This window comes from Medicago truncatula, chromosome 8 (assembly GCF_003473485.1).
Source record: "Medicago truncatula cultivar Jemalong A17 chromosome 8, MtrunA17r5.0-ANR, whole genome shotgun sequence".
In the NCBI taxonomy this organism is placed as follows: domain Eukaryota; kingdom Viridiplantae; phylum Streptophyta; class Magnoliopsida; order Fabales; family Fabaceae; genus Medicago; species Medicago truncatula.
The window spans coordinates 13090356-13116408 of NC_053049.1; the positions used below are offsets into that span (position 1 = coordinate 13090356).

General features: G+C 32.2%; 3 protein-coding genes, 1 long non-coding RNA gene and 1 other non-coding gene across 5 annotated transcripts; 3 read left to right on the top strand and 2 right to left on the bottom strand.

The window, feature by feature from the left end:
- The first annotated feature begins 1359 nt into the window (after positions 1-1359).
- Positions 1360-1963, top strand: LOC25500977 (uncharacterized). Its single transcript, XR_003007749.2, has 2 exons — positions 1360-1517; positions 1622-1963. It is a non-coding gene; the product is annotated as an uncharacterized lncRNA (long non-coding RNA).
- Positions 1964-7953: 5990 nt separating this feature from the next.
- Positions 7954-13825, top strand: LOC25500979 (peroxisome biogenesis protein 16). The gene is made up of 8 exons (XM_024773741.2): positions 7954-8869; positions 10951-11008; positions 11805-12021; positions 12125-12402; positions 12703-12971; positions 13055-13122; positions 13254-13315; positions 13422-13825. The coding sequence occupies exons 1-8, from the start codon at positions 8801-8803 to the stop codon at positions 13481-13483; spliced, it is 1083 nt and encodes a 360-aa protein (XP_024629509.1). The 5' UTR covers positions 7954-8800; the 3' UTR covers positions 13484-13825.
- TRNAG-GCC (transfer RNA glycine (anticodon GCC)) lies at positions 11388-11458 on the bottom strand. The gene has a single exon. It is a non-coding gene; the product is annotated as a tRNA-Gly (tRNA).
- Positions 13826-18488: 4663 nt separating the features above from the next.
- LOC112417316 (uncharacterized) lies at positions 18489-19187 on the bottom strand. The gene is made up of 2 exons (XM_024772874.1): positions 18875-19187; positions 18489-18766 (listed from the first exon to the last, which is right to left on the bottom strand). Exons 1-2 carry the CDS (start codon positions 19185-19187, stop codon positions 18489-18491), a joined length of 591 nt encoding a protein of 196 aa, XP_024628642.1.
- A 3666-nt stretch (positions 19188-22853) lies between these two features.
- On the top strand, positions 22854-24431 carry LOC25500981 (transcription factor TCP9). The gene has a single exon (XM_013589517.3). It carries the CDS (start codon positions 23000-23002, stop codon positions 23999-24001), a length of 1002 nt encoding a protein of 333 aa, XP_013444971.1. The 5' UTR covers positions 22854-22999; the 3' UTR covers positions 24002-24431.
- The last annotated feature ends 1622 nt before the right edge of the window (positions 24432-26053 follow it).

Genomic DNA, 26053 nt, shown 5'->3' on the forward strand with positions numbered 1-26053 from the left:
CTCATACTCACATTATATTCTTGTTCTATCTCTACTTTCTCTCTCTCTCTCTCTCTCTCTCTCTCTCTATATATATATATATATATATATATATATATATATATATATATATATATATATATATATATATTGATTTTGACCAATCAACATAGAGAAAAACAAAGTTATCATGGAAGTTGTATAGAAAGAGGTGTACAAATATCACTACTCTAATGTAAGGGTCAATTTCCTTATCCAAATTGGTTCATACTCAAAGCACAAGAAACAATGCTCTAAAATAGATAGTATAAAATCTTCTCGATCAAAAAGAAATAAAAATACACTCAAGTCATATTTTAAGAAAAGAACTTAAATGAGATGCATGCTCTTAATCACTACATGATCCGGATATAAACACGTCACATAGGCAAAAAAACGAGCCACGCAGGCTAAGAACGAGCCACACAGGCTATGCAAATATCATGATTATGGAACAAGCCACACATGCTATGCATATGCCATGTCATGATAATTATTTCAAAAAATATATATTCTAGCCACTTAGGCGAATGCAAAATATAATTCAGCCACTAAGGCAACAAGGGGTGTTCAAAACCGAATCAATCCAATTGAAAAACCGCAAACCGAACCAATCCAAACCGAAACCGCAAAAAACCGCATTTGGTTCGGATGTATTCGGATCGTTTTCTTACTCAACCGCATGGTTTGGTTCAGTTTGCGGTTTCTATTTTACCAACCGAACCAAACCAAACCAAACCACAACATAGGAAAAACATTAATTAAACATATGTCACATAAATCAATACTCATAGAAACTCAATGAAACTTCTATAAAATGACATATTTTTTCTCGTATTAAGTTTCTTATTTACTTTTTATTTCTAAAATATTTTTGTGTTACTTAAACTTTTTAGTGAATGACAAAATCTTAATATTTGCATTCCTCACAGAATAATATTATTTTTTGCACACGTTTTTAATTTGGATTATGTTGTTGGAAATATTGTTAGATGAAATTTAAAACACTATCGGAAATATCGTTGGAGATATGATGTGTTTTAGTTTTTTAACTTGATTTTGATGTTGAAAAAAAAAAAATTGAATTGTCTCGATAAAAACCACACAAACCAATCCAATCCAAACCGCATTTGTTTGGTTCGGATTTTATTTTTAAACTCAACCGAACCAAACCAAACCAAACCGCATGTTATTTTATCATGAAAGGTTAAACAAGTTTTTTATTATAATAGGAAAAAAAAATTACTGCTATTTACTAAGTGTGTTAAAGAGGTAATCACAACACTTTTGATGTAGTTCAAAAGACATTTAATAATTATTTTAATTTAGAAAGTAATTTTTTTACAATTCTATAAGTGTTAGAAATAATTTAAATGGTGTAAAGAAAGCTTAGCTTTATACATTATTAAGTGATCAAATAAAAAAAAAAATTATTATGAAGTTTGTTTATGTTATGATCCTTTTTCTCTCATTATTTATTGTTTCAACAAACGGTTATGGTATGCCATTCTTTTAATTCTTTTAAACTTTTCTTCATTACATCTTTCACAATATTTTATCCCTTTTAATTACTAACAGTAATATCTTCTTATTGCAATCACAGAAAAAATTTCCTGTCAAAACGACTTTGATTGTCCAGAAAGTATGTGTGAGTTTGGTATGATTCGCAGATGTATTAGCTACAAGTGTCAATGTCATGAGGCCTACTAAATGGAAAAGAATGGTTTCTTGCACCAGAAAAAGATATAAGAAATATTATTAATAATGTTTTTAATTATTATTGGCACTCAATAGTTAGGTTAGATTTTGCATCTAACTAGTTACAAACCCGTGCTTCGCATGGGTTAAATAACGTATCTTGTAAAAAAATTATTTCAAGATGAAAATAAGCAAATTAATGAATATTGCACAAACATTAGAAATATTTATCCAAATATTTATGAAAGCCTTTCCAAGTCTTGATTCATGAAAACAACATATGTTTTGTTCATAATACTAGGAAAACATCATAATAATTAAGATGAAACTAATTGGAACCAATAATGTGCAAATTACGATTACATATTAGCCAAATAAAAGCGAGTGATGTTGTCACCGAGTTACCAAAAAGGAATTAACACCAATATTTACATCACACAAAATGAACCAACGAAGTTCTATTTGGGAACAACTTGAGCGTGGATGTTTTTAGATGGTTGTTCAAGACCAAAAATTAGTTTACCACCTATCTCTAACACACGTTCTCGGTAAAAGTTGAACCATTGTCCACCCAAATACTTTTTATAACTTGCTCTCTCCGCAGTAATCAAAGGACATTTATACCTCTTTTGAGTTTGGTCATAAATGAGTAAAGCTCTTTCATTCAACCTAGTTAATTTGATGAGGACTTCAATGTTATTTTATATTCCTAATAATTTCATAATGATCTCTGGTGTGTAGTATCCACTATCCATAGGATAGATTATTTACTTTTCAGATCATGAATGTTGTAAATAAGCCGATCTTGCTTTTCCTTTAATGCTTTATCACTCCCAATAAACTTGTATGAAATAGCCTCTATTTATTGGGATTATTTAATCAATCGTACTCGTATTTGTTAAGGTGAAAAGGAAGAATTACAAAAGATGAGAACTAAAGGAGACCTCCTAAACTAAAGAATGAAATTTAGATGACAGATGAAAATACAGAAGATTAATGTAACAAAGCTTTCAAATCCCTCGATATACATGAAAGAATATAAAAAAATAACCCTGCAAAAAAGCTTTACATCGATCTAATAAGGCCATGTTGTGAATTTGAGGATTAAGTATCCTAAATTTGTTTATGTTTAGAAGTAGTTACGATTAAAGCCAAACGTTTATAAAGATCATTACACTGACATTGTTTAGTTGATTATATCTTAACTCTACATTTATGATACAAATATTGCAGATACATTTCAGTTGGCAATGAACCTTTCCATAAGGAATATAATGGAACATATCTAATGTACACTCTACCGGCTCTTAAGAATATACAAGCACGAAACATATTCAAGCAGTACGGATCAGAGGACTGGGGGGAATATCTTATTCGTGAAGCTCATCTTTCGAAGAGATTTTCATTTCATGAAAATGGATACTATCATTGCTGTGCTTCAATCCCTTTTCCTGAAAATATGCAGGTAGAGTGATTGATATCTTTGAGGAATCATGGGAGTTGCTTCTCCAACAATTAAGAAAAATATCTATTAGTGTAACTAAGATGAAGGATCTTCAAACAACGCCGTATTTCTTACTTTCTCTCCAGCACACACACATTTTTCTACTATCATATACATTACCTAAAAATATTTCAGAGAGGAACATGGACATACCGTAGGAACGCTGAGAGATTTCAAGCATTCAGCAGAAACATCCGTGTTCTCAGGATTTGATAAGTTAGGTTCTCTTGAACGATTTTCTGAACTCACTAACCACTTGAGATCAACCACTTAGTTAAATACCTCGATTTAAAATGGAAGTGTTAATTGGATTTTAGGGACTTACTCTGTCATATTTTTGCTCCACTCCAAGGTTTGCAATGCCACCACAAAGTAGAGAGGTTCCAAGCACAAGAAGGTGGTTTGAAAGGATGGAACCTAAAAGAGAATACTTGACAACAGCAATTTGGTTGCTGCTAAGAGCAAATATTGCTACTATCAACTCAGTAATATTCCCAAATGTTGCATTAAGAAGCCCTCCAACTGTAATAATAGAGAATGCATAAACATTTAGCTTCACATAATCAATTATATTTAGCTTAGTTCAAAATTAAACATTAATCAATGAGTTATGAACAATTTTATATAATTGTAGTCCAACTAATTTGTTGGCAACATATAGCCAACTTTTTTCTTCCTTAGGTAAGGTTTATTTTGAAGCATATTTACATCATGTATACTTTTCACAAAGGAAAAAATAATCTACAGATAAACCAAGTCCTGAATTCTTAATGTTCACAAGCTAAACATTAAACAAACAAAAGAAAGGAGATGCTATATAAGAAAAGTGAGTGTTTGCAAAGCATACCTAATTATTCATCACATAGAGAAACTCTACTTCTGGATAGCTGAGTGCAAGTGGAACAGTAACACCTCCACTAAACCAAGTCGCGAGTATTCCAGCAACAAATTTGGCAGACGGTTTCGCTACTATTCTTATTCGAGCTCCACCAAGATTTCCTTGGATTTCAATGCCATAAATAATTTGACTAAACGATTCTTTTGTACATAAGCAAGAATGTAGTACAACACTCACATAGTTACAAACGCCCAGCTATAGACCAAGTATTCAGTTAACCTTAAATTTTTAGCAGATTGATAAAAACAGAATAACCTTAACTTTTATTCTCCTCAATTTTCTTATTTTCCTGCTTAAAAAAAGCACAACAAATTCAAGTTTAGCTAGCAAACTTAATTTTCAATATGAAAAGGAAACAATCCATATATAATGTAAAGATTGCCACCATAAAAAATAAATGATTGGTTTGCAACAATGGCAAGATCTTAAACCAAAATGTGTCTATCATGGTCTTTTTTCTTTAAGAAAATAACTATAACTATTATATAAATGAGTAAAAGATGTGCAGGTAAATTATTTTTGGAACTATAAGTATTATTTCATTTCACACCAGTAGAAAAACATAGTCCAACACATGGGTGAAGAAATGAGGAGTAGAAAAACTAAACCTTGAAGGAGGAACTCTCAAATATGTGATTGGTGAAATCTTCCACACCAAGATTAAGAAGAGGTAAGCCAACCTGCACACACAACAAATGTTCAAATATAATTAAATGTCAATAAATTTTCAAAATAGATGAAAATGCAGAGAAATTTCATGGCACAAAAGGCAAAATCCAAAGTATATTTAGAAATGCACATGTAGCAAACAGAATCTGATTGAAACGTTGGTTCATGACACAAAACACAATCGAAAAATTCACAATCACTTACTTGAAATACCAAAATCGAACCGTCACAGTTACATTCTCTTTAGTTTTATGAGAATCCAATGGCACAACCTCTAGATAAAACTGTTACGGTTTCTTACGCATCGACGAAGACGCCGGCGAACTTGGAGCGTGATTGGAGGCTCCATAAAACCATTTAGATGATGAAGTTGTTAAAGATGACAACAAATTCACACCTTTCGCTGCTTAAATCGATCTAAATCATTTTGATCACGTCGAACCTACAACAATCAACAAATTTCAGTAAAATCATTTATAACAAAGAATCACTTATAAGATCATTGCTTCATTGCAAATTCGCACTTCCCATTCAAAAATTGATGACTGTCGAATCAGTGCAAATGTGAGATACAACCCTTTTAAAAACAAATAAACATCCAATTCAAAATAAAACCAAAATACTGTATAGTATATTAGATTAGATAAGGAAGCATATGATATTCAATTAATTGACCAAAATCTCACGTATAATTCATGTGTCTTCGATCATGCTGCCTTGTTTAATTGTCCTACATAAAAGTTCTTTAACTTGAAATAAAAATGATAGATACACAATATATTCCATGATAAATTTTACTTTGCATTCAAGGATGAGTTCATATAAATGTGTAGAGGAATTTCTTGATCGTACACAACCAATATCAGCAAATATAGAAATGTCAATATATGACAAAGGCAACAAAAAAATGTCAATGACATTTTTTGTATAAAAATCAAGAACATTAATTTGGCCAATTTGTGGACACATGAGAAGATAAAATAAAAACAGTCATAATCTAAAAACAAACATGTGATTCAACTTATGAGTAAATGGAGAGTTATAAACTTAAATGGAGAGTTACATGGATTTATTGTTTGTATAAAGTTACATATTTCAATTAATCATCTTTCAAGTTCAATCTTTCCTAATTTTATCAATGTTCTATAGCTAGGAAACTCTTTAGATCTCATTAATTTGTATCAAGATTTCCCTAAGCCTTATGAAGGGATTTAAGGGCTAGACTTGCTCCAACTGTCTACCAGTAGAGTTCTATGGTATCAAGTATAATTTTTTTTTCCTTCAAAAAAAGAAGTATAATTTTTTTAGCAAAGACACGAAGTGAGCTTTTAATTAAATTTGTTTTGCTTATTAAGAATTAGAAGTGAATGTGATCGTTGAAATCACATATTGTTATTGGAAATTCAAAGATTTTCTAATGTGATAAACTATCGAACTCTTATACATGAACCACCTTAGGTGGCATACACCCTTTTACACTCACACACATTTGTAACATGTGGCAAAAACATTGAAAGAAGAGATAAAAAAAGGGTGATGATATGATGTAAAATTACTAAAATACCCCTAACACATGAGGGTATACATAAGAGGTGTACGAAAAAGGATGTCTACCTATCTTTTTCCTAAACAATCTTGCTTATTAAATCACTTTTAACATTTACTTTGAATTTATTGTGCATATTATGGTTAAATACGTAAAAATTATGTATAAATTAAAAGTAGTGATTAAAAGTTTGCGTTTAACATTTTAAATATTATTTAATCTAATAATAAAGTATTAAAAAAATTAAAAGTGATTTTTAGAAGAAAAAAAAGGTAGTTAGTGTTATTTTTATTAAAAATAAAGGTAGTGAGTGTACATTAATATATGGCTCGAGTTGTTGACCATTAATATTTAAGTCAGAAAAAAATATTTTAGTCGAATTTCAATTTGGTAGCTCATTAACCCATTTGGGTGGAACGTCCGGTGTTTTCCTGAGAACTTAGTACGTGTTAATTAAAATAAAATATAGAGTTAAATATAAGTTTGGGTCCTATAAATATAAGGTTAAATACATAAAATTTATGTATAAATTAAAAATAGTGATTAAAACTTTGCGTTTAACATCTTAAATATTATTGAATCATATAGAAAAGTATTAAAAAAATAAAAGTGATTTTTAGAGAAAAAAAAAATGTTCTTTCAAAATTAATATTTTAGTCGAATTCAATTTTGGTAGCTCATTAACTCATTTGGGTGGGTGTCATGGTGTTTTCTTTGGAATTTAGAGTGTAACTCTCTCAATATCTTAATTTTGATTCTTCCATTATCGGTTTTAATAGATTAGTTTGACTTCTTTAAAATAAAAATGATAGTTCATTAAATAAACAGATCGGCCATAGCCAACTTATTTATATTTGTTCATCCACCCATTTTTCCAGTTTAAACCTGGTCGAGTCACTCCATTTGACAACCCTTAAATATTAAAAATAGAGTATTTTCAGTACATCCATCTTTTAAGAAACTTTTTAATACAATAATTTTTTTCTTTTTTTAGGGACAAAAATAGTAGATAGAAGGAGGAAAAATAAAATGTATTGTAAATATGATTTCTCATTCTTATTACATGCCATAAAAGTTTAGAGGAATGATAACTGGACACAAATATTCTGACACAATACAGACACCATATACACGGTTCCCAAATACACCATTTTTTATTTATTTCTTGGGTTAAATATGTTTTTAGTTCCTATAAATATACCATCTTTTCGTTTTAGTCCCTCTAAAATTTTCCTTCAACTTTTAGTCCCTTAAAATTTTTTCATCTTCACTTATGGTCCCTCTTTTAAAGTAAACTCATATATAGAATTAATATTTTTTAATGAAATTTTCCAGAAAAATTTATAATATTATAAGAATTTCTCTCAAAAGAATTTAGAATTTTTTAACAAAATATGAATTTTTATATTTTTGAAGGTTAAAAATTCATATTTAATTTGTGTTTTTGCTAAAAAATTATAGTTTTTTTTGGGAATTTTTTTTACAATATTCTTAACATTTATGCACAATTTCATTTAAAAATACAAAAATTAACTTAAAAATAGGGACCAAAAGTAATGGTTGAAAATTTTATAGGGACTAAAAACATATTTAACCCTTATTTCTTTTATCCTATTTCTCTCTATGTACTATCACCTTTCTCTCTCCTTGCGCAACTCTGTCTCATCTCCGGCCACCGTCCACCGCAGAATTTTCCTTTATCATCGGCGTCTCTCTTACCAACGTCACTCCTCTCTCTCAGCGGTGTCCCTTCTTTCTCACTGGTGTTCTGTCTCTCTCTCTCTCTCCTCACCACGTCGTTTTCCCACCAACACAGCTTTCTACTCCTACCCGTCGTTCATCCTTCACCGGCTTTCATTGCACTGCGGAGTTCTACTTCCATCGCCATAGAAAGTTGTAGATCTGGTGATGGGGTGGAGGACCTAAGACAGACGGTGAGGGGAGAGAAGACAGACCACAAATCAGATTGCAATAGAAGAAGGAGGGGAGGCCACTCAGGTCGCGGGAGAGGAGAGAACAAGGTGGTCGGTGTTCAAGCCAGTGACGAGAGAGAAAAGAGGCAAAACGCGCAGAGCAAAGAGAAGGAAGAGAGTAGACTGTGTTTTACAAAATTACCCTTGTTTTATTGTTGAAATGTCACAAATACCCTTGGTGTTGTATTTGTGTCAAATAATATGTGTTCGTTTATCATTTCTGAAAAGTTTAACTACCAAAAGAGTCTTAAAAGGCATCACCGAATCACAACCGTTCATTACTTAGATATCAAACACCTCTCATCAAAACATTGCACGAGCCTTCATTAGGTTGGTTCTTTGTTTTCCATGTTTTTCTGATTGAAACCCATTTTCAATTCACACAAATTGTATCGAAAGTTTGCATCTTGACCAACTGGGTCTCTTCCAATACCTTCAGATTTTGTTGGGTCTATTTTGTTTTTGTGTTTTGTTTTTGTATAATTTTTGAAGCTATGGAAGCTTATAAGAGATGGGTCAGACAGAACAAAGATTATGTTCACTCGTTGGAGTCTTTGGCAAATGTAAGTTTATGTTTTTCATTAATAATATTGTTTTGTTTAATTCAATTTAATCATTTTGTTGTTTAAATTTACCTGTCATATTCAACTTTCAAGAAAGGTCATGCTTTTGTGTTGTTACAATTAAACTGACACGAACACCGGACAACAGACACCAAATACGACCACCGACACATAGACACTACTAATAATTAGTAATTTAAGAAAGTAGAAATGATTAAATGTACAGTGTTTTGCTGGTGTACCTGAATTCTATAAAGCAGTGACATATACACCAGACACCAAATACGACCACTGACACGGAGACACTGATATTGATTAGTAATTTAAGAAAGTAGAAATGATTAAATGTGCTCAGTGGTTTGTTTGTGTACATTAATACTAAAGTGCTGGTGCTACATAGGTAGTTATTACTTGTTGCAAAAGGGTAAAACAAGAGTTAGAGGAAAATGGTGATTCTGTTATGGATTTTGTTGATTGATGGTTTTGGCTAGTGTTGGATTAAGTGCTATGTTATGATGGATTTTTCGCTGATAATCACGAATTTGCTATTTCCTTCATGAAGTCTAACTATTTCGCATTTTGTAATTTGAATATCAACTGAAAATGGTACAATCCATATCATAGAAATTCGACTAAGTTTTAAGTGTGTTGTTGACTGCCTAACACAACTCTCCTTTTATTTGGGCTTGGTACCGGCTATGCATATTGAGGTTTAAAATAGGCAGGACAACTGAAAATGGTAGCTTAAAACAAAGTGGTGATATTTGAACAACTAATTGAAAAAACTTTTGTGACAACTTTCATTTTCTCTCTTTATTGGTCAAAAGCAATAGAGAGAGAAAAAGGAAGAGAGAATAGGAACATAATGTGAGTATGAGAAAGTGAGTTGTCAAAAAGTGGTTGTACAAATAAAATTTCTCTAAAACAAATTAAACAGCTAGTTTTCTGTCATTGTGATTGTTACATTGCTAAAAGATTGTTGTATATGAGCTTTTGTACACCACTTTTCATCTTATATGGACACCTGACACATTTTAAGAAAATTGAAGTGACTGGAATATTGTTAGCCTATAAAAACGAATGCACAACATGTTCTATGATTTCTGGTTTGATCCTGCTTGTAATAATCAAAACCAGCCCGTATTGTTTACCAAAAACACCGGTAAACAAATGTATCATGCTGGTGTCCGGTGCAACTTCAATATGAAGTTTTGGTGCCTCATAGCTAGTAATTACTTGTTGGCTGTTGCAACATCTATAAATGCACACGAGTAACCAAAAAATCAGAGGAAACTGATGACTCTGCTGTGAATTTTGTGGTTTGATAGTTTTAGCTATTGTTGCATTAAGTGGTATCTTATTATGGTCTTTTGCCGATAACCACGATTCCGCCATTTCCTTCATAAAGTCTAATTATTTGGCTTTTTATAATTTGAATATCAACTGAAAATGGAATCTTAAAACAAACAAACAACCAGTTTTCTGTGCTTGTTATTGTTCGTTTAAACAAGTCTGTGGTATGTCATGGAGGACACTGTTAGAAGATTGTTTTATATGAGCATTTGTACACCACTTTTCATCTTATATAGACACCCAACACCTGATATGAGACTGACACGTAGATACATATAATAATGTTAAGAAATAAAAGTGACTTGAATATATATGTTGGTGTCAGATGCAACTTCAATATGAAGTGTTGGTGACTCGTGGCTAGTCATTACGTTTTGCAATTTCAATAACTGCACTAGAGTAACCCAAAATCAGAGGAAAATTGTGATTCTGCTATGAATTTTGTTGTTTGATAGTTTTAGCTATTGTTGCATTAAGTGCTATCTTATGCTGTATTTTCTTGCTGGTAATCAAGATTTCTCCATTTCCTTCATAGACTAACAATTTAGCGATTTGTAACTTGAATATCAACTGAAAATTGAATTTTAAAACAAATTAAACTAGTATGATGTGATTGTGATTGTTATTGTCTGTTTGAACAATCTATGAAGGCCTTTGTTGAAACATTGTTGTATATTAGCTTTTGCAGACCACTTGTTATCTTATTTGTTGATTGAAAATGTGGACAGGGATTGACATGGCTTCTTCCGGAACGGTTTTCTGAATCAGAGATTGGACCAGAAGCAGGTTTTGTGAATTTTTGGTAACTTTTGGCTACTACTTTTGAATTAAAATTAGTATAACTTATAAGACTCTCAATTTAAGTAATTAAACAAGTGGCAAATGACTTAAGTTTTATAAAAAAAAGGGTAACCCGGTGCACTAGAGCTCCCGCATATGCAGGGTCCGGGAAGGGGTCCCACCATTTGGTGTATTGTACGCAGCCTTACCCTGTTTTACACAAGAGGCTGTTTCCAGGACTTGAACCCGTGACCTTTCAGTCACATGACAACAACTTTACCAGTTGCGCCAAGGTTACCCCTCTAAAAAAAAACAGAAGGAGCTCAGAGGTATATTTATCATCCAGTTTTTCATGTTACCCAACACCACAAGCTCATTCAGTGGTTGCACCAGCCGGGAATCGAACCCGGGTCTGTACCGTGGCAGGGTACTATTCTACCACTAGACCACTGGTGCTTTGTTAATTAGTTGTAATTGATTTCAGTTTCAGTTGGTCACAAAATGGGAAGAAAAATAAAATAAGACTGTGTTATCGCAAAATAAAAGCTTCTATCAACAATTATATGTTAATATTGATCTTCAAAATGCTAACTTGGAAAAAGAAAAGACTTAACTGAGCATTGTGCCTTCATAGATTCCTGTTTTGAATTTCCGACTGATATTACGTTCTTCTAGTTTAGTAGTTTAACAACATTGTCTTTGAGACTAAACAAGCTGTGGTTGTCTTATAGTATATTCATTATTATTATTTTGATATTATAGACACATGCACCTTGCTGAAAATATCTATGATTTCATGTAGTGACAACCATTCTCGGAATCGTCACAGCTATCAATGAACATATAATTGATAGTGCTCCTAACCAAAATATTACAGGCTCTGTTGAGCCTCATTCATTTCCTTATCCATTATGCTTATCTGCATTAAAGGATCTGGAAACGTTAGTCGAAGTCGTGGCACAACATTACTATGGCGATGATAAGAAATGGAATTTCCTTGCTGTTACCGAAGCAACCAAGTAAGTAATATAATGTGATTTAGCATATTTTCCTTCGGATGTCATTACATATCTCTAGTCATCGATCTGTTTTATCTTATTATCTTGAGTTACTCTAACTCAGGGTACTGGTTCGGTTATCTTTGTTTCGAAAGAGTGGATATAAAATGTTGTTACACGGAGGCGAGACATCTAATGAAGTGATGCATTCAAACGGCTCGACTTCACAACACACTACAGCCATAAACCCGAAAGGGCGTTACAATCCTGGAACAAACCCGTGGAATCTGGAAGGAAGAGCATTGTCTGCTTTAAGCCAATTCGGAGAAAAGGCAAGGATGGTGTCAGAACCAGTGTGGTTACGTAGGGTTCATCACCAACAAGCAATTATGGAGCCCACTGGTAATCCGTTCTAAAGATGCTTTTATCACCATTCTGTTATGGAATAGATTATACTTACAAGGATTTAAGTAGTATGCAGAGGTAGTTAAACTTTTTTACGCGTGCATTAATTAAATTACCTCTCACCATGTAGATAGTTGTAGAGATATTTTAGGAACAAATATAACAAAGTGATATCATGATATGATTTTATCGGATACACGTGTGAAGAAGTTTTACACTGTCAATGTATAGAATTAATCTCAAATTACAATTCATGCGAAATTCCACTAATACTTGTTTTCCACTACATTGTTACAGCTCCAAGGGTAGTGAAACCTACACTTTCCACCATATTATCAAAAAAGGGTCTTCGTGGAGCTTTCTTTTTAATTGGAGAAGTTCTATTTATTACTAGGCCACTTATTTATGTTTTATTTATTCGGAAATATGGTACTCGATCGTGGACCCCTTGGTTCCTTTCACTGGCTATTGATTGCATATCAAACAGTATTCTCTCACTTGTTACAACGACAGCAGCGGGTGAAAATCAGAAAATGATTCATCTTTCTGCTCCAGAAAAAGACGAGGTTTGTGTTTCTTTAGGCTTTGAGCCTTACTACATACAATGCTCTCAGCTTGAAGAGCTAATGCTGAAATGGTTTTGCTTCAGGTTAAACGAAGAAAGATGTTATTTGTACTTTACCTAATGAGAGATCCATTTTTCAGCAAATATACTAGGTACCGATGATCTAACATTCTGCTCTCACATTTTGTATACCTTTCACTTATTTTAAACTATACATTTTGCAATATGCCACTTCTAAGTAGGAAAATATACGAAACTAAAAATTCTCTGCCTAATTTTGTAGGCGAAAACTCGAAAGCACGGAGAAAGTTTTGGAACCTATACCTGTCATAGGATTTCTTACAGGTGTGCTTGATATTTATATATTTCCTTTTGTTACCCTATTTCTGCATCTTAGCTTAGTAGACTACTTTGAATATCTGATATGTTTTTCTTAATATATTTGTTGCAGCGAAAATTGTTGAGCTTACGATTGGAGCTCAAACACGTTACACTTACATGTCAGGATCATGATACAAAATCCAAAAGAAATACCTCTTTGCCCTCCAAAATTGAGGGAATATATTCTCACTATGCTATGCTGCCACACTAAGTTTTGTTCCTGAATTTTTTTCAAATGAAGAAGACATATCGAATTTGATGCTATTATGATTGAAAAGCAAGAAACAAGCAAGTGCGGGACAAGTTGTTTACAAGAATAGCTCAACTATCAACAATTGGATAGTATAAATTTGGAGATTTTGTTTCACTCCTACAACATTTGCGGTTGTTTATAATAACAGCAGTAACAAAATACTACATCAAGTTCACCAGCTAAAATATTAAATTCTTAAATCTTGTTTACTGCTTCATCAAGTTCATCCTCAATGACATGTCAAGGTAAGATGAATGTATTACACATAAATTTCATCAAAATAGCGTTAATATCTTAATCACTTGTCGCAGAAACTTCAATTCATTTAATTGGCATCAAGTCACACAAATTTGAACAAATCTATAAACAGAAAATAGAATACATGATAGAAACCGATTAAAGAGTAAATTTGATCCCGATTTTGCAGAAAATCTCATAGCTGGCATATAACTTCTTCGATATCCATCCCTCAAAAAAAAAAAAAAAAACTTCTTGGATATCCCAAAATCATATAAATTCAAGTAAACTCTTGTATACTATTTTGCACTAACTCATAGTAACGCTGCCAAGCCAGTTACAAATTCCTAAAAGTAGGCATGTCAGTAATACCAATACCTGCAAGCACCCGCCCAAACCAACTTGATTTGACGGTGTTTCTCCATTTTGGTTGGGTTTGGGTATGAGTTTTGGTTTTCGTCGATTTCACGGGATTGATAAATAGATGTAGAAAACCACTTTATCATATTTTTTATATAAATAGAAACCCAAACCCTAATTTATTTCATTCATGAGTCTTCTTTGTTTGTTAGACGAATTTCACTTATCTGAGTTCTCTCTATTTTATTTCAACATCTCACACCATCGGTTTCTCTCACCATAGTCATTCGATCATCATTTTCTTTTTTTGCTGGATAATGCATTACACCATTGTGTTCGGAGGCTAAAAAATACTTCTTTTTTATTTAAAATAACTATTCATTCCAGGAACGGGGACGGGCGGAGATACCTGAACCGTCAAGGATGGAGATGAAATTGAATTTCTCATCATCGTCGGGTATAGATAGAGTAACATGTAAATATAAGATTCGAGGATAGGAACAGGGAAGATAAAACTTGTTTCCATCCCGTTTTATCGTCATGCCTGCCTAAAAGCAGCAAAGCCACTAATTATGCATGTTTAAGAATACTCCCAATAATGATAAGCATCATCTTCCCCACCAATTTCACATTCAATTTTAGTATAATGATCCATGCTAGAATAGAATGATTAGAGCTGAAAAAGTCCATTCATAAATGCGAAGAACAAACAGGTTTTGTATCTCATTTCTCTATACAAATAAATGTCAAAATACTCTTATGTTCATTAGGATTTTTAACACTCTTCTTGTCGCACAAATTCTTAAAAAGGATAATCCAATTGTAACTAAAAACAACTTTTTCTTTTATGTACTTTTAATAAATATATTTAAATGTTTGTTTTTCCTGACTTATTTTTAACTTATATTTTCTTTATAAGGAGAAGTTGAGTCAAGCAATATTAAACAAGCTCATCTAAGATTGCATATTTTTATAGAGAAATTAAAATTAAAGTAATTGTGAAAGAAATAAGATGAAAGAGTAAATGAAATTTTTCTTTTAAGCAGCCAAAAGATATAATAGATAAAACCTCTCTTTGACGCACAAGGAGTGCTTCAAAGAGAATAAAAGTGTTTACAACCAAATAACGCTAAATAACTAACCAAAAAGAAGAAAAATGAAATATTACAAAGTAAAATAGCCAAGATAGACTAACAGGTTGAACCACCATATGTTTTTTTATTTGAAGGATCCACCATATATGTTATAATCGCAAAAATAATGAGAGTTATGCAATTTCGACCACCATCAAAAATGAAGTTTAATATGCTTAAGTAGCTAGTATAGCAAAAGCTTTAAATTACAAAAAAATTCTTGCATGTGTTCCTTCCACACCACCCAAATATTAACCAACCAAATAACTTGTAGAGCAAAATGGATTTTTTTTTTTCAATAACAAAAGAACCCCAAAAGAGTACATTAATTTAATTTGTAAAAGTTTTATTTAAAAGAAAAATATACGCAGTGATTACAAACACTTTTTTTTGTTTGTGGTGGTCGAGGTTTGAACTCCAAATCTTGCATATATTATGTATTGTCCTACCAACTGAGCTAAGCTTATAAGAACGGTGATCACAAACACTTACTTGAGGAAAAAACTAAACCAAATCAAATAGTACTATTACTATCTAAAAGAGATTTGTCATACCTCTCTACTTCTCCTAAAGAGCAACTTTTGAAACATACACTTAGATACATTAGAAAACCTACCTTTTTAAATTTCTTTACTTCATGTGTTTTTTATTATAATCCAAAAGCATAGGAAATTAAATAATCTATTGATTATCCACTAGAGAATAGTACAGCGTATTGATATTTAAGAAGAATAAATAAAACAGACAAAACAAATTCAATTTGCCAAAGTAACACAGAAAGTAAGAAGGAAGCATTATCTCATGCATCATGCCCCCATTCATATCTATCTATCTATCTATCTCTCTCACACAGAGAGATACAAACAGGCTCTCTCCCTGACCAATCACCATTCACCGACAATCATGTGAATCAAGAAAAGGTGGGCTCCACCTCAATGAAATAGCAGACTTCATTCTCATCCAATGGAATAGTTCCTCCCACCATTCTCAACAACTAAACAAACAAAGAAAATGATATTTAGTGCCTAAAACATTGGTTAGTAACAAATATAAAAGTATAATGTTAAAAATATAAGTTAGAACATTTGACAGCATAATATATACATTATTTTTCTTTTAAATTTATCGCATTTGACTCTATAACATATATTCTAAAAACATATCATTCTCCAACAAATGAAACTCTCTCTTTGTTTCATATTAAGTGTTATTTTAAGATTTTTCATATAGATATTAAGAAAAATTGTAAATAAATGAAAGGGTATTATAATTTTATAAAATGATTCTTACTAACATTTAGAACAAACTATTGTCATAAGTGCATAATAATATAGTACAGTATAATATACTTGATGTTTTGTGTTAGGTTAACAAAATCAATAATATAGATACTTTTTTCTTTTTAAGAACAATCAATAATATAGATATTATTTCTTCAAAAATAATATAGATATCTTGTTAAAAAAATAATAATATAGATATTGTTAGGCCGGATATATTTGAATGATGTCGCCAATTTAAATCTGATATTTCTCTCTTTGTGTGTAGTAGATAGGTGTGTTTGCCCATATAGAAGAAACAAAAAGAAATTTTATTAATGCTCGTTATATTACTTTAGATACAAAATTATAGTAAAACAAAATTAATATGTTTAGTTGAAAACATAAAAACACTTATGCTGTGTCAATTTTTATTTTACTCATTTTGCATGTAATTTTCAGCTTAGATTTCGAGTACCAAATACCTAACTAAAAGTTCATAAATAAAAGTATCTATTACCGTGAGTTTCGTTTCATTAGCAGGGATATTATATATTATATGCAGAGGTTGGGGTTCGAACCCCGAACACCACAATTAAATTGTGTGAACTTCAGCCACTAAACTACTTGACAAAAAATATACCTAACTAAAAACACTTATTGATTTCCCTAAAAAAAATATTGATGAATAGAAAATAAAATAAAGTTATCAAACAAAATATTTACACTTTGTCATGCGACTATTACGTATTAGAAGTAGACAAGAGTTGGTAGGATAAAAACTAATTAACAAATAATTAAACTTTTTGTTGAATAAAAAACACTTTGTAGGACATAGTAGATGGGACACCCTACACACCATAAGTTGCAGGTAACAGGCCCCACAAGTAAAGGTCCCCCTTCCAGAAGTAAGTATTAGAAGAGGTAAAAATATCAATTAATTACACAAACAAAGTAGGGACCAATTGAGAAAAATGTGTCTAAGTCAATAGTCAATACCCATTTTGCCATTGAATTGGAGGGTCCCAACTAATTACACAATCCAACCCAAAAACCAATAGGTGGATGAATGGAGAGTGTGAAAATATAATGGTGGGTCCCACATGACCTAGCAAAGGGTCCACCACTATTTTTTAATTTTTCCTTTGTGGTCCACTTACAAAAGTGAGGGTATAGAGAGGTACCCTAACCAAAAAAACCAGCATGGTCATGACCTCATTTTTGTGCATGGGCCCACATGGAAAGAAATCAACCGTTGGATTGACAGATAAAAAAGTGGGACCAACATTGTGAGTCGTACGGTGGGGCTCACTTACCTTTATATGTGGGTATGCCCCATTGTTAGCGTGCGCACCACACACATATAGGGTCCCAATCCTAACCTTCTTCAGACCCTGGCTGGCCCCTCAAAAGGGGGGTGCATGGAGAAATAAAAGTGGAGCCACCCATCACTTTCTACATCATGTATACGTATGAAATAAGACAAGGTGAGAATAAAAAGTTATGGTCATATTTATTTGTTTTAATTGTGCTATGGACCAAGTATTTATCACTTTTAAGCCTAGTCCCATCCAAAATTGTTCTTGTTCTTGTAATAATAATAGTAAAAGAAAAAAAAAACAAATTGGTTTTGAATTGGAGTTTGAGTTTATCCTATAGGCTATTGAAATAGTTATTCTATGTGTTGGTGATGATACAAATAATTTATTAATAATAATTTGTTTTAAAAAAGTTTAAGCCCCACATTACTCTTTTTTTTAACAAACTAAAATGAGATATATATTATGAACAATGGCGATTTACCGTGCACAAGACATGCAAAAGGTAAACCGATTAACCAAGATACAGTAGTAAGGTGCTATTTTAGAAGAGCACCATAAAAAAGTTACAGAAAATTACACAATAACACCCATGCAAGGAATTGGGTGTTTCCACCAGTCATAATAAGAATAAATAAAAGATGTATGCGATGCTTTCAGCCACATAAAAGAGTTCAGCTTCACTTTTTCAGCTAAAGAAGAAGGATCACAAACCGTTTCTTGGAACACATGGTTATTTCTTTCCTTCCAAATAGCCCAAACATAAGCGAACCAGATTACTTTCAGGAAATAATGAGTGGCTCTAGGCAATCCGACCAAATTAGAGAATTGTGTAAAATGCCGCCGAATATCACCTGGAAACACCACAAATAAGCCTAACCAATGCAAAATATGATCCCAATGCGTACTAAAAATATTACAGATGCAAAACAAGTGATTTGTGGTTTTATAAGCACCGCAACCTGACACACAAACCGAGTCTGCTATCAGAAGAACTCGCCGATGAACCAAGTTGTCTCTAGTAGGAAGTCTATTTCGGAAAAGGCGCCACACAAATACTGACACCTTAGTGGGTATGCTCTTATGCCAAACATCTTCAACCAGAGTCCTATTCCCAGCGTTACCATTATCAGTGAGAAAGCGATATGCTTCCCGTACCGTGTAACCACGGGAAGGATCTATCAACCAAATCCAAGAATCATGAACATTAACCTGCAAAATGACATTAGAAAGTAACATAGAACATTCCTTCACACTTTCCTCCTCCCACGCCATTAATCTTCGCCTCCACGCCCACCCCCCACCTCCAACCTCCCAACCTTCCCTACTCATATCCTCCACCGTACACTCCTTGCTCACAGACAAATAAAAAAGGCGGGGGAATTTACAACATAAAGGTGTATCCCCAACCAATTATCATACCAAAATAAAGTATTCCCCACATTACTTTTTAATAGAGATCTTAGAAGTCTGCTCACTTGAGATTGGGTTAAGGATAGTGATTTCAAGAAAAATTCTCCGATTGTTAAATCTTTTGATACAATGTGAGTAATTGGATGTGATAATTCTTGTCAATTTTAGTTTCATGAAAGATCACGAGTTTATATATAATTTTGAGAATCCAGTAAATGGTACGAGCATAAGAGGTGAAACATGTTTGAGTTAAGTACCACGAAATCTACCCCCTTGTGTAAGAAAAACAAGTTCAATTGTCTTATTTAACATTTTCCAAAACAAATACATCAGCTCATTCAATAGCAAGATGCGAGCTTAGTGTTAATCAAAGTTTGGACAAAATAGTGAAATTAGATAAACTCATAATTTTAAGTGAGTTCGCCTTTTTTTTCTCGCCCAATTTTTATTTTACTTTGAGCTCATAAGCTCATTCAAAAAAAAAAAAAAACTAAAATTGTTTATTTTTTGAAAAAAAAAAAACTAAAATTGTTGGTAATTTTAATATTTAATAATTACATCAAATTTGTTATTCTTCAAATTAAAATTGAAAAGGATCTTTTATATATTAGGTCAAATACCCAGTGATCATTTTAAGTTAGATGTTTGTAATAAGTTAATCTTTTAATTATTTTTTGTTAGAAATTATTTCTTTAATTATTTTCTTCTAACATATCAGTCATTTAAATCTTCACCAAAAAAAAAATATCAGTCATTTAAATCATAAAGTATTTTTATTGTTATCCATTTTCATCCAACTTTGTTAAAAATTGCTTATGATCCCATTTAACATTGAGATGACAATTCCAAAAGTGTTTACGAACCTACCACAAAGAATGGGTTTCATCTTATACCGAACATCTGAGCGGTGGATACCACATTGTTTTGAAAAATCAGTCACATGTTATGCTCCTTCAAATGATCCATATACACGTCAACCAAATATTTTGAAAATAATGACGAATTTCCTTATATTAAGATCAATATTTGCAGTTAATTATTCTTATAATCTTCATTAAGAATTATGTGGTTTTAAAAAATCAATGATTTTTCAACTAAAATATTCTTCAACATTTTGTTGAAAACCCAAAATCATAATTTGTTGAAGCAAACCTATCTGAAATATGAATCATTCACTATTTCTTTCACGTATCCTATGATGTATACTCTTCTACAAAGATACACACACATGCACACAAAACATGCTTTCGATACATTGACTATTGTGACTTTTCGATTTCAGATCTTTGTCAATGCTGTCTTTTTTCTATTATGTTTTGTTTTCTTTATTTTGTTTGATTTCTTTCCAATGAATATAAGTTGTAGTTTGTCATTAAACTTTCTTAGTCTAAAAGCACAACAATTTCCTTATCATTTTCTACATGATGTCATTTCTTATCTTAATCTCTTACGGCAAAGGGAATTCCCACATTGATGTATCTTTTGGGCTATCTTATAATTTCTTACTTTTTAATTTTGTTTTTTCATAATGATTTTCAGTTTTTCTGATATATTATATTCTACTGTTTTGGCTAAGTGTGTGATATTTCGTGTTCTATCATCAGTCTCGATGGACCATTTTTTGTTTTTTCTTTTTCTTTCCATTAAATATAGGGTTTTGTTAATTTATGTTCTTTCAGTACATGCTACGAAATTTAAATGTAATATTTTTATATCAAAAATAAAAATGTTTATACTTTAAAAAATTTAAGTGCACGATTTATGAGACAAAAGTATTATTCTCCTAAGATGGCAATATACTAGCAAATTTGTTAAGAACATCCTTTAACAAAACTCTCCTTAGATGTATGATCAATTAAATGCATTCAACCTTAGATGTATGGCCAATACTTTAATTTCTTGTAGGAAGTTCGTGTCAAAAAAACAATCTTGTAAGAAGTTGTATACGTGTCATTTCTTGATAAAAAAAGTATAAATTAGTATCTCACTCATTTAAAGCAAAAACCATTCATACATGGGACTATTTAATCAAAATAATTCAAAGTTGTTAGCTTGATAAAAAAAAGTATAAATTAGTATCTCACTCATGTAAAGCAAAAACTATTTATACAAAATAATTCAAAGTTGTTAGCTTGATAAATATAATATTATAAATTCTCTCAAAAAAAATATAATATAATAAATTAATATCTCACTCATGTAAAAGCAAAACTATTTATACATGGAAATGTTATTTATAAAAATAATTCAAAGTTGTTAGGTGAGATATTATTAATTCCTGGAATTGATCGGGTGGTAAAAATAACTTTGAACGGATGCATAATTCCTTTATCCTAAATTATTTCTATTAAAAGAACATTGTGAATTTTTTTTCAAAAATGTATTTTGACATTTGATACTATATTTTGATTTTCTCTTGTACATTATAGTGTAAGTAGTCATTTTCGTCTATAAATGTGTAACGAATAGTCACAATAATCTGTGTATCGAAGTTCTAAAATAGTTTTTGATTGTATATTCCGTCAGTTAAAACAGTCTCTGACCTAGAAATTATTTTTTTTGATGCTCATAGTAACTCTTTTCTTACAGAAATTGTATAACATAATGTAAATACCTATATGGATTGATACGACAATATTAGATTTAGCCGATCATTTTAATGTCAGAGATTATTTTGACTAACATATTGCACAGTCAGATAATATTTGGAAATTTCGACGAATTGAGAGACTATTGTAATATTCATTACACATTATGACTATTTACCCTACATTATATTTTGATATTATTTTATTTTGCTTTGCATATCAAATCATCTTAATTAATTGTTCGACGTAGAAGATATCCAATTCGAACTAAGACAAAAATCAAATCACTTTTTAATGGTGGTCGGGGTTCGAACCCCAAACCTTGACAAAAATCAAATCGCAAATAACTCTAAATGTATTCCATACGCTATGCAAAATCTGTTTTTTATGTAAAACTAACACTCCTCTTCTTTTTTTACTATACAAGTAGCATTATGTTTTTAACTCCATTGTGTCGCACAAAAACTATACCATATTGACTTTCACACATACAAGATCATAAAAAATGCATGAGATCATATAAGAAAAAAGATTTATCCAAATATAAAAAAAACCTATATACAAAAAATATTTACATAAAAAAGAATCATTTCCCTTATCCTTCAAATAGTTCATGCCATCATCAATTAATCATGCAAGAAAGAATCTTATCAAGTTCCATACTCTTTTTCTTCATTTTTTTTTCTTCTTTTCATCCTCTTCCTATCCTTCACTCTCTTTTTAACAATTGTTTTGTGTAGTTTGCCAAACAAGTGTATAACATTGACCAAAACCCTCCTAACATTAACCCCATAAGAATGGACCCATCACATGGATTAGTCCTTATCATAGTGGGTCCAATAGCGATCACCGTAGATTTCTTTCCATGTAATATCATATAAGACGGTATCATAAGGGTCCCATCCTTCTATATCACTGGTTACTACCTCCCTCTATGTCCTACATTTAATAACAACCCTTTCACTCTTCATTCAATCTCAACACTCTCTTTGTGCTATATATATTCACACACTTTCATTCTCGCATTCAAATTCTATACCAAATCTAAATCATCTTCCTTATCCATTACCTTCAATTTCTTCATTCATGGCTAAAGAAAATTCTACAAACATTGATCTCACTCTTGGAGAGCCGAAAGAAGAACCGGAAATAGAAGATGTATCGGCGATAAAAGTTATGCCGATGACCATGCACGTGCCACCGGGGATACCTATGTCCATGCAAGTGAACAAAGCCTTGGTTCAAGCCCAAGCCCAAGCTCAAGCTCAAACCCAGGCCCAAGCTCAAGCTCAAGCCCAACAAACAATTCAAAAGAGATCATCTACAAAAGACCGTCACACAAAAGTCGAGGGTCGAGGCCGAAGGATCCGAATGCCTGCCACATGTGCAGCTCGGATCTTTCAGCTGACCCGAGAACTCGGACATAAGTCCGATGGCGAAACAATACGCTGGCTCCTCGAACACGCGGAGCCAGCTATCATTGCCGCCACCGGTACCGGCACAGTCCCAGCCATCGCCATGTCAGTCAACGGAACACTAAAAATCCCCACCACTTCCCCAACCAAAAACCCTAACCAAGAACCAAACCAACAATCCGATGAATCACCTGAGAAAAAGAAACGTAAACGACCATCAAACAGTGCTTACGTAGATATAAACGACACCACTGTTTCTGTTTCATCCGGTTTAATAACAACCTCAAACATAAACACAAACACAAACCTAAACCTAATTCCTCAACAACCCACAATTCAGTTACCACAAAACATGGTTCCTGTTTGGGCTATACCATCAAACGCTGTTGTACCAAACGGAAACACTTTTTTCGTTGTTCCAACAAATCAACCACAGTTTTTTACATTGGCTAGACCAATAACCGGTTTTGTTTCTTCCATGGTTACACCAGTTATTCAAGTTCAACAAGCTTCATGTTCTTTATCTCCTTCAACAAAGTCTCCAGCTAGAGCCACCGTGATGGCTCCAAGCACGGCGGCAACAACCACTACTCAGATGTTAAGGGATTTTTCATTGGAGATTTATGATAGACAAGAGCTTCAGTTATTATCAAGGTCTTCTTCGAAGCATTGATAGAACCATAGAACCAGAGAACGTTGAATTTGGTTAACGATGTTGTTTGAAAAGAGAAGAGCACGTGGGCACGTGAGTGGGGAAGGGGAAATGGTGGGGTCCATGTATGTGTGGGTCAACTAGAAAAGTGGGGGGAATGTGGGGCCCAGTATTGGTGGTGCTGGCTTCTTGAACCGTGCAATGGGGGGTACTAGTAGTACTGTTATTATTCTACTCTACAGCTGCCAAAATTTAATTTTTGGATGTGTAATAAGAATATTATCAATTAAAATTAGAATAAAAATAACCGTTATTCATGGTTTTATAAAGGTTTTATTCTTGATTTTAAGTTAGTATCCCTTGAAGTTATGTAATTAGTGTACTACTTAAAATCAGTTACAAAAATGTTCTTTAAGAATGTATTAATACTATGTAATTTTTTTGGTGTAAATTAGATATCATTTGTGCATGCAACTGTGGAGACTAATTTTTTGAGTCTTGTAAAATTTAAATAGATGATTTTTTTTTGAAAATCTCCTCTAAATCAGTAGTATAGTTATTGAAATCATGAGCATCATCTTGTAGGTTCTAGATTAAGTAGTAGTTTCAGGTCCCATAGCTATTGTTCTTGATACCGGATTTTGCGCATTGCTTGAAATAAGTTTTTATAAGATCTTTATCAACCAAAAATTTTGACTTTCGATTTTTAACGTTGATGCATGGTCAAGACTCAATTCAAACTTAGAATTTAATTAAACTAAAAGAAACTCGTGATATATCATCTACGCGTTTTTAGGTTAATATCGATAATTTTATTAATTATTTTGTTGTACGTATCTCTATTTTATTTTTTGGTTTATTTATTGGTGAAAATGGATATGGGTCCACCTCTTATTGTGGTCATGTGAGGGTGGGTGAGGGACCCAAGGGAGGAATGGCCTAATGGGTGGACCCAAAACGGGACCCTTTTTGCACACTTCTCAAAGAGGTGATTTTCAAAGTGGTCCCTACTTGGGACAAGTGAGTCCATGAGACACGTGTCGAGTGATGGAATGTTGACAGGTGGGGTATCACTTTTGGTTAGACACGTGGGGGTTTAGTGTGGACCCACGTTACATGTTACGAAGCCTTTTTATTGGCTTTTGTTTGCCTGGCCCAAGAAAATGTGAAGGAAAATTGATGTGGGTGTGTGGAAGTGTGTGAGAGAGAAAGAGAATAAACGGAGTATCTTATGCTGGCCACTTTTGTAGAGCTTTCTTTCTTGTAGGACTCATGGGAAAAGGGGAAACAACCATTTTGATTTTTGAAAGTATATTTTATCACTTTTCATCATTTTTTCTGTAATATTTTAAAAAAAAATGTTAACTGATGTGTTTGGGATGTTTTTTAAGCACTTTAAATAATAAATTTTTAATTAAAAGTTTTGTAATGAATGCATTAGAAATTGTAATAGTTGATTCTTTGAAAGAATAATTATTAAATTTGGAATGCTTAAAGAGTGTTTCGGGAGCACCGTTAACGAGACCCATATTTTTATTAAGTTATATATCATTTTTTATCCTTTTAGTTTGATACAATTTTCAAATTAGTAAGTTTCAAAAATTTTAAATATGTTATTTTAGTTGATAAAATATTTCAGCGTTATCTATGTTGTCAATCTTCATTTAATTGATGCTGATGTAACCATTGCTTACTTGGATCAAAATGATGTGTTTTAAAAGCTCCAGGGTGTCAAGACGCTGCATTTAATGGTCATAAATTATCATTTATAAGGCTTGAAAGGTGGTTTTTGTTGTCAATAAGTGTCTTTTTAGCCTTATAATTTATCATTTGTGACAATTAAACACAGCGTTTTGACTATTTGAAGCCTTTGAAACACATCATTTTGATCTAAGTCAGTAACTTAACGGCACATCTGCATCAGTTAAGTGGAGATTGACAACATGAGTAACAGTGAAATAATTTATCACGTAAAATGATCAATTTAAAATTTTTGAAACATAAAGTAGTAATTTAAAAATTCTGTCAAACAAAAGGACTAAAAGAGGGTATTTGACATTTTTATTAATATCC

Coding starts and splice junctions, on each gene's coding strand:
- LOC25500979 (XM_024773741.2), top strand. CDS start 8,801: ATGGAAGCTTATAAGAGATGGGTCAGACAGAACAAAGATTATGTTCAC. Junction 12,022..12,124: donor GCTGTTACCGAAGCAACCAA/GTAAGTAATATA, acceptor ACTCTAACTCAG/GGTACTGGTTCGGTTATCTT. Junction 13,316..13,421: donor TGTCATAGGATTTCTTACAG/GTGTGCTTGATA, acceptor TATTTGTTGCAG/CGAAAATTGTTGAGCTTACG.
- LOC112417316 (XM_024772874.1), bottom strand. CDS start 19,187: ATGGCGTGGGAGGAGGAAAGTGTGAAGGAATGTTCTATGTTACTTTCT. Junction 18,767..18,874: donor AGACTCGGTTTGTGTGTCAG/GTTGCGGTGCTT, acceptor TGGTGTTTCCAG/GTGATATTCGGCGGCATTTT.
- LOC25500981 (XM_013589517.3), top strand. CDS start 23,000: ATGGCTAAAGAAAATTCTACAAACATTGATCTCACTCTTGGAGAGCCG.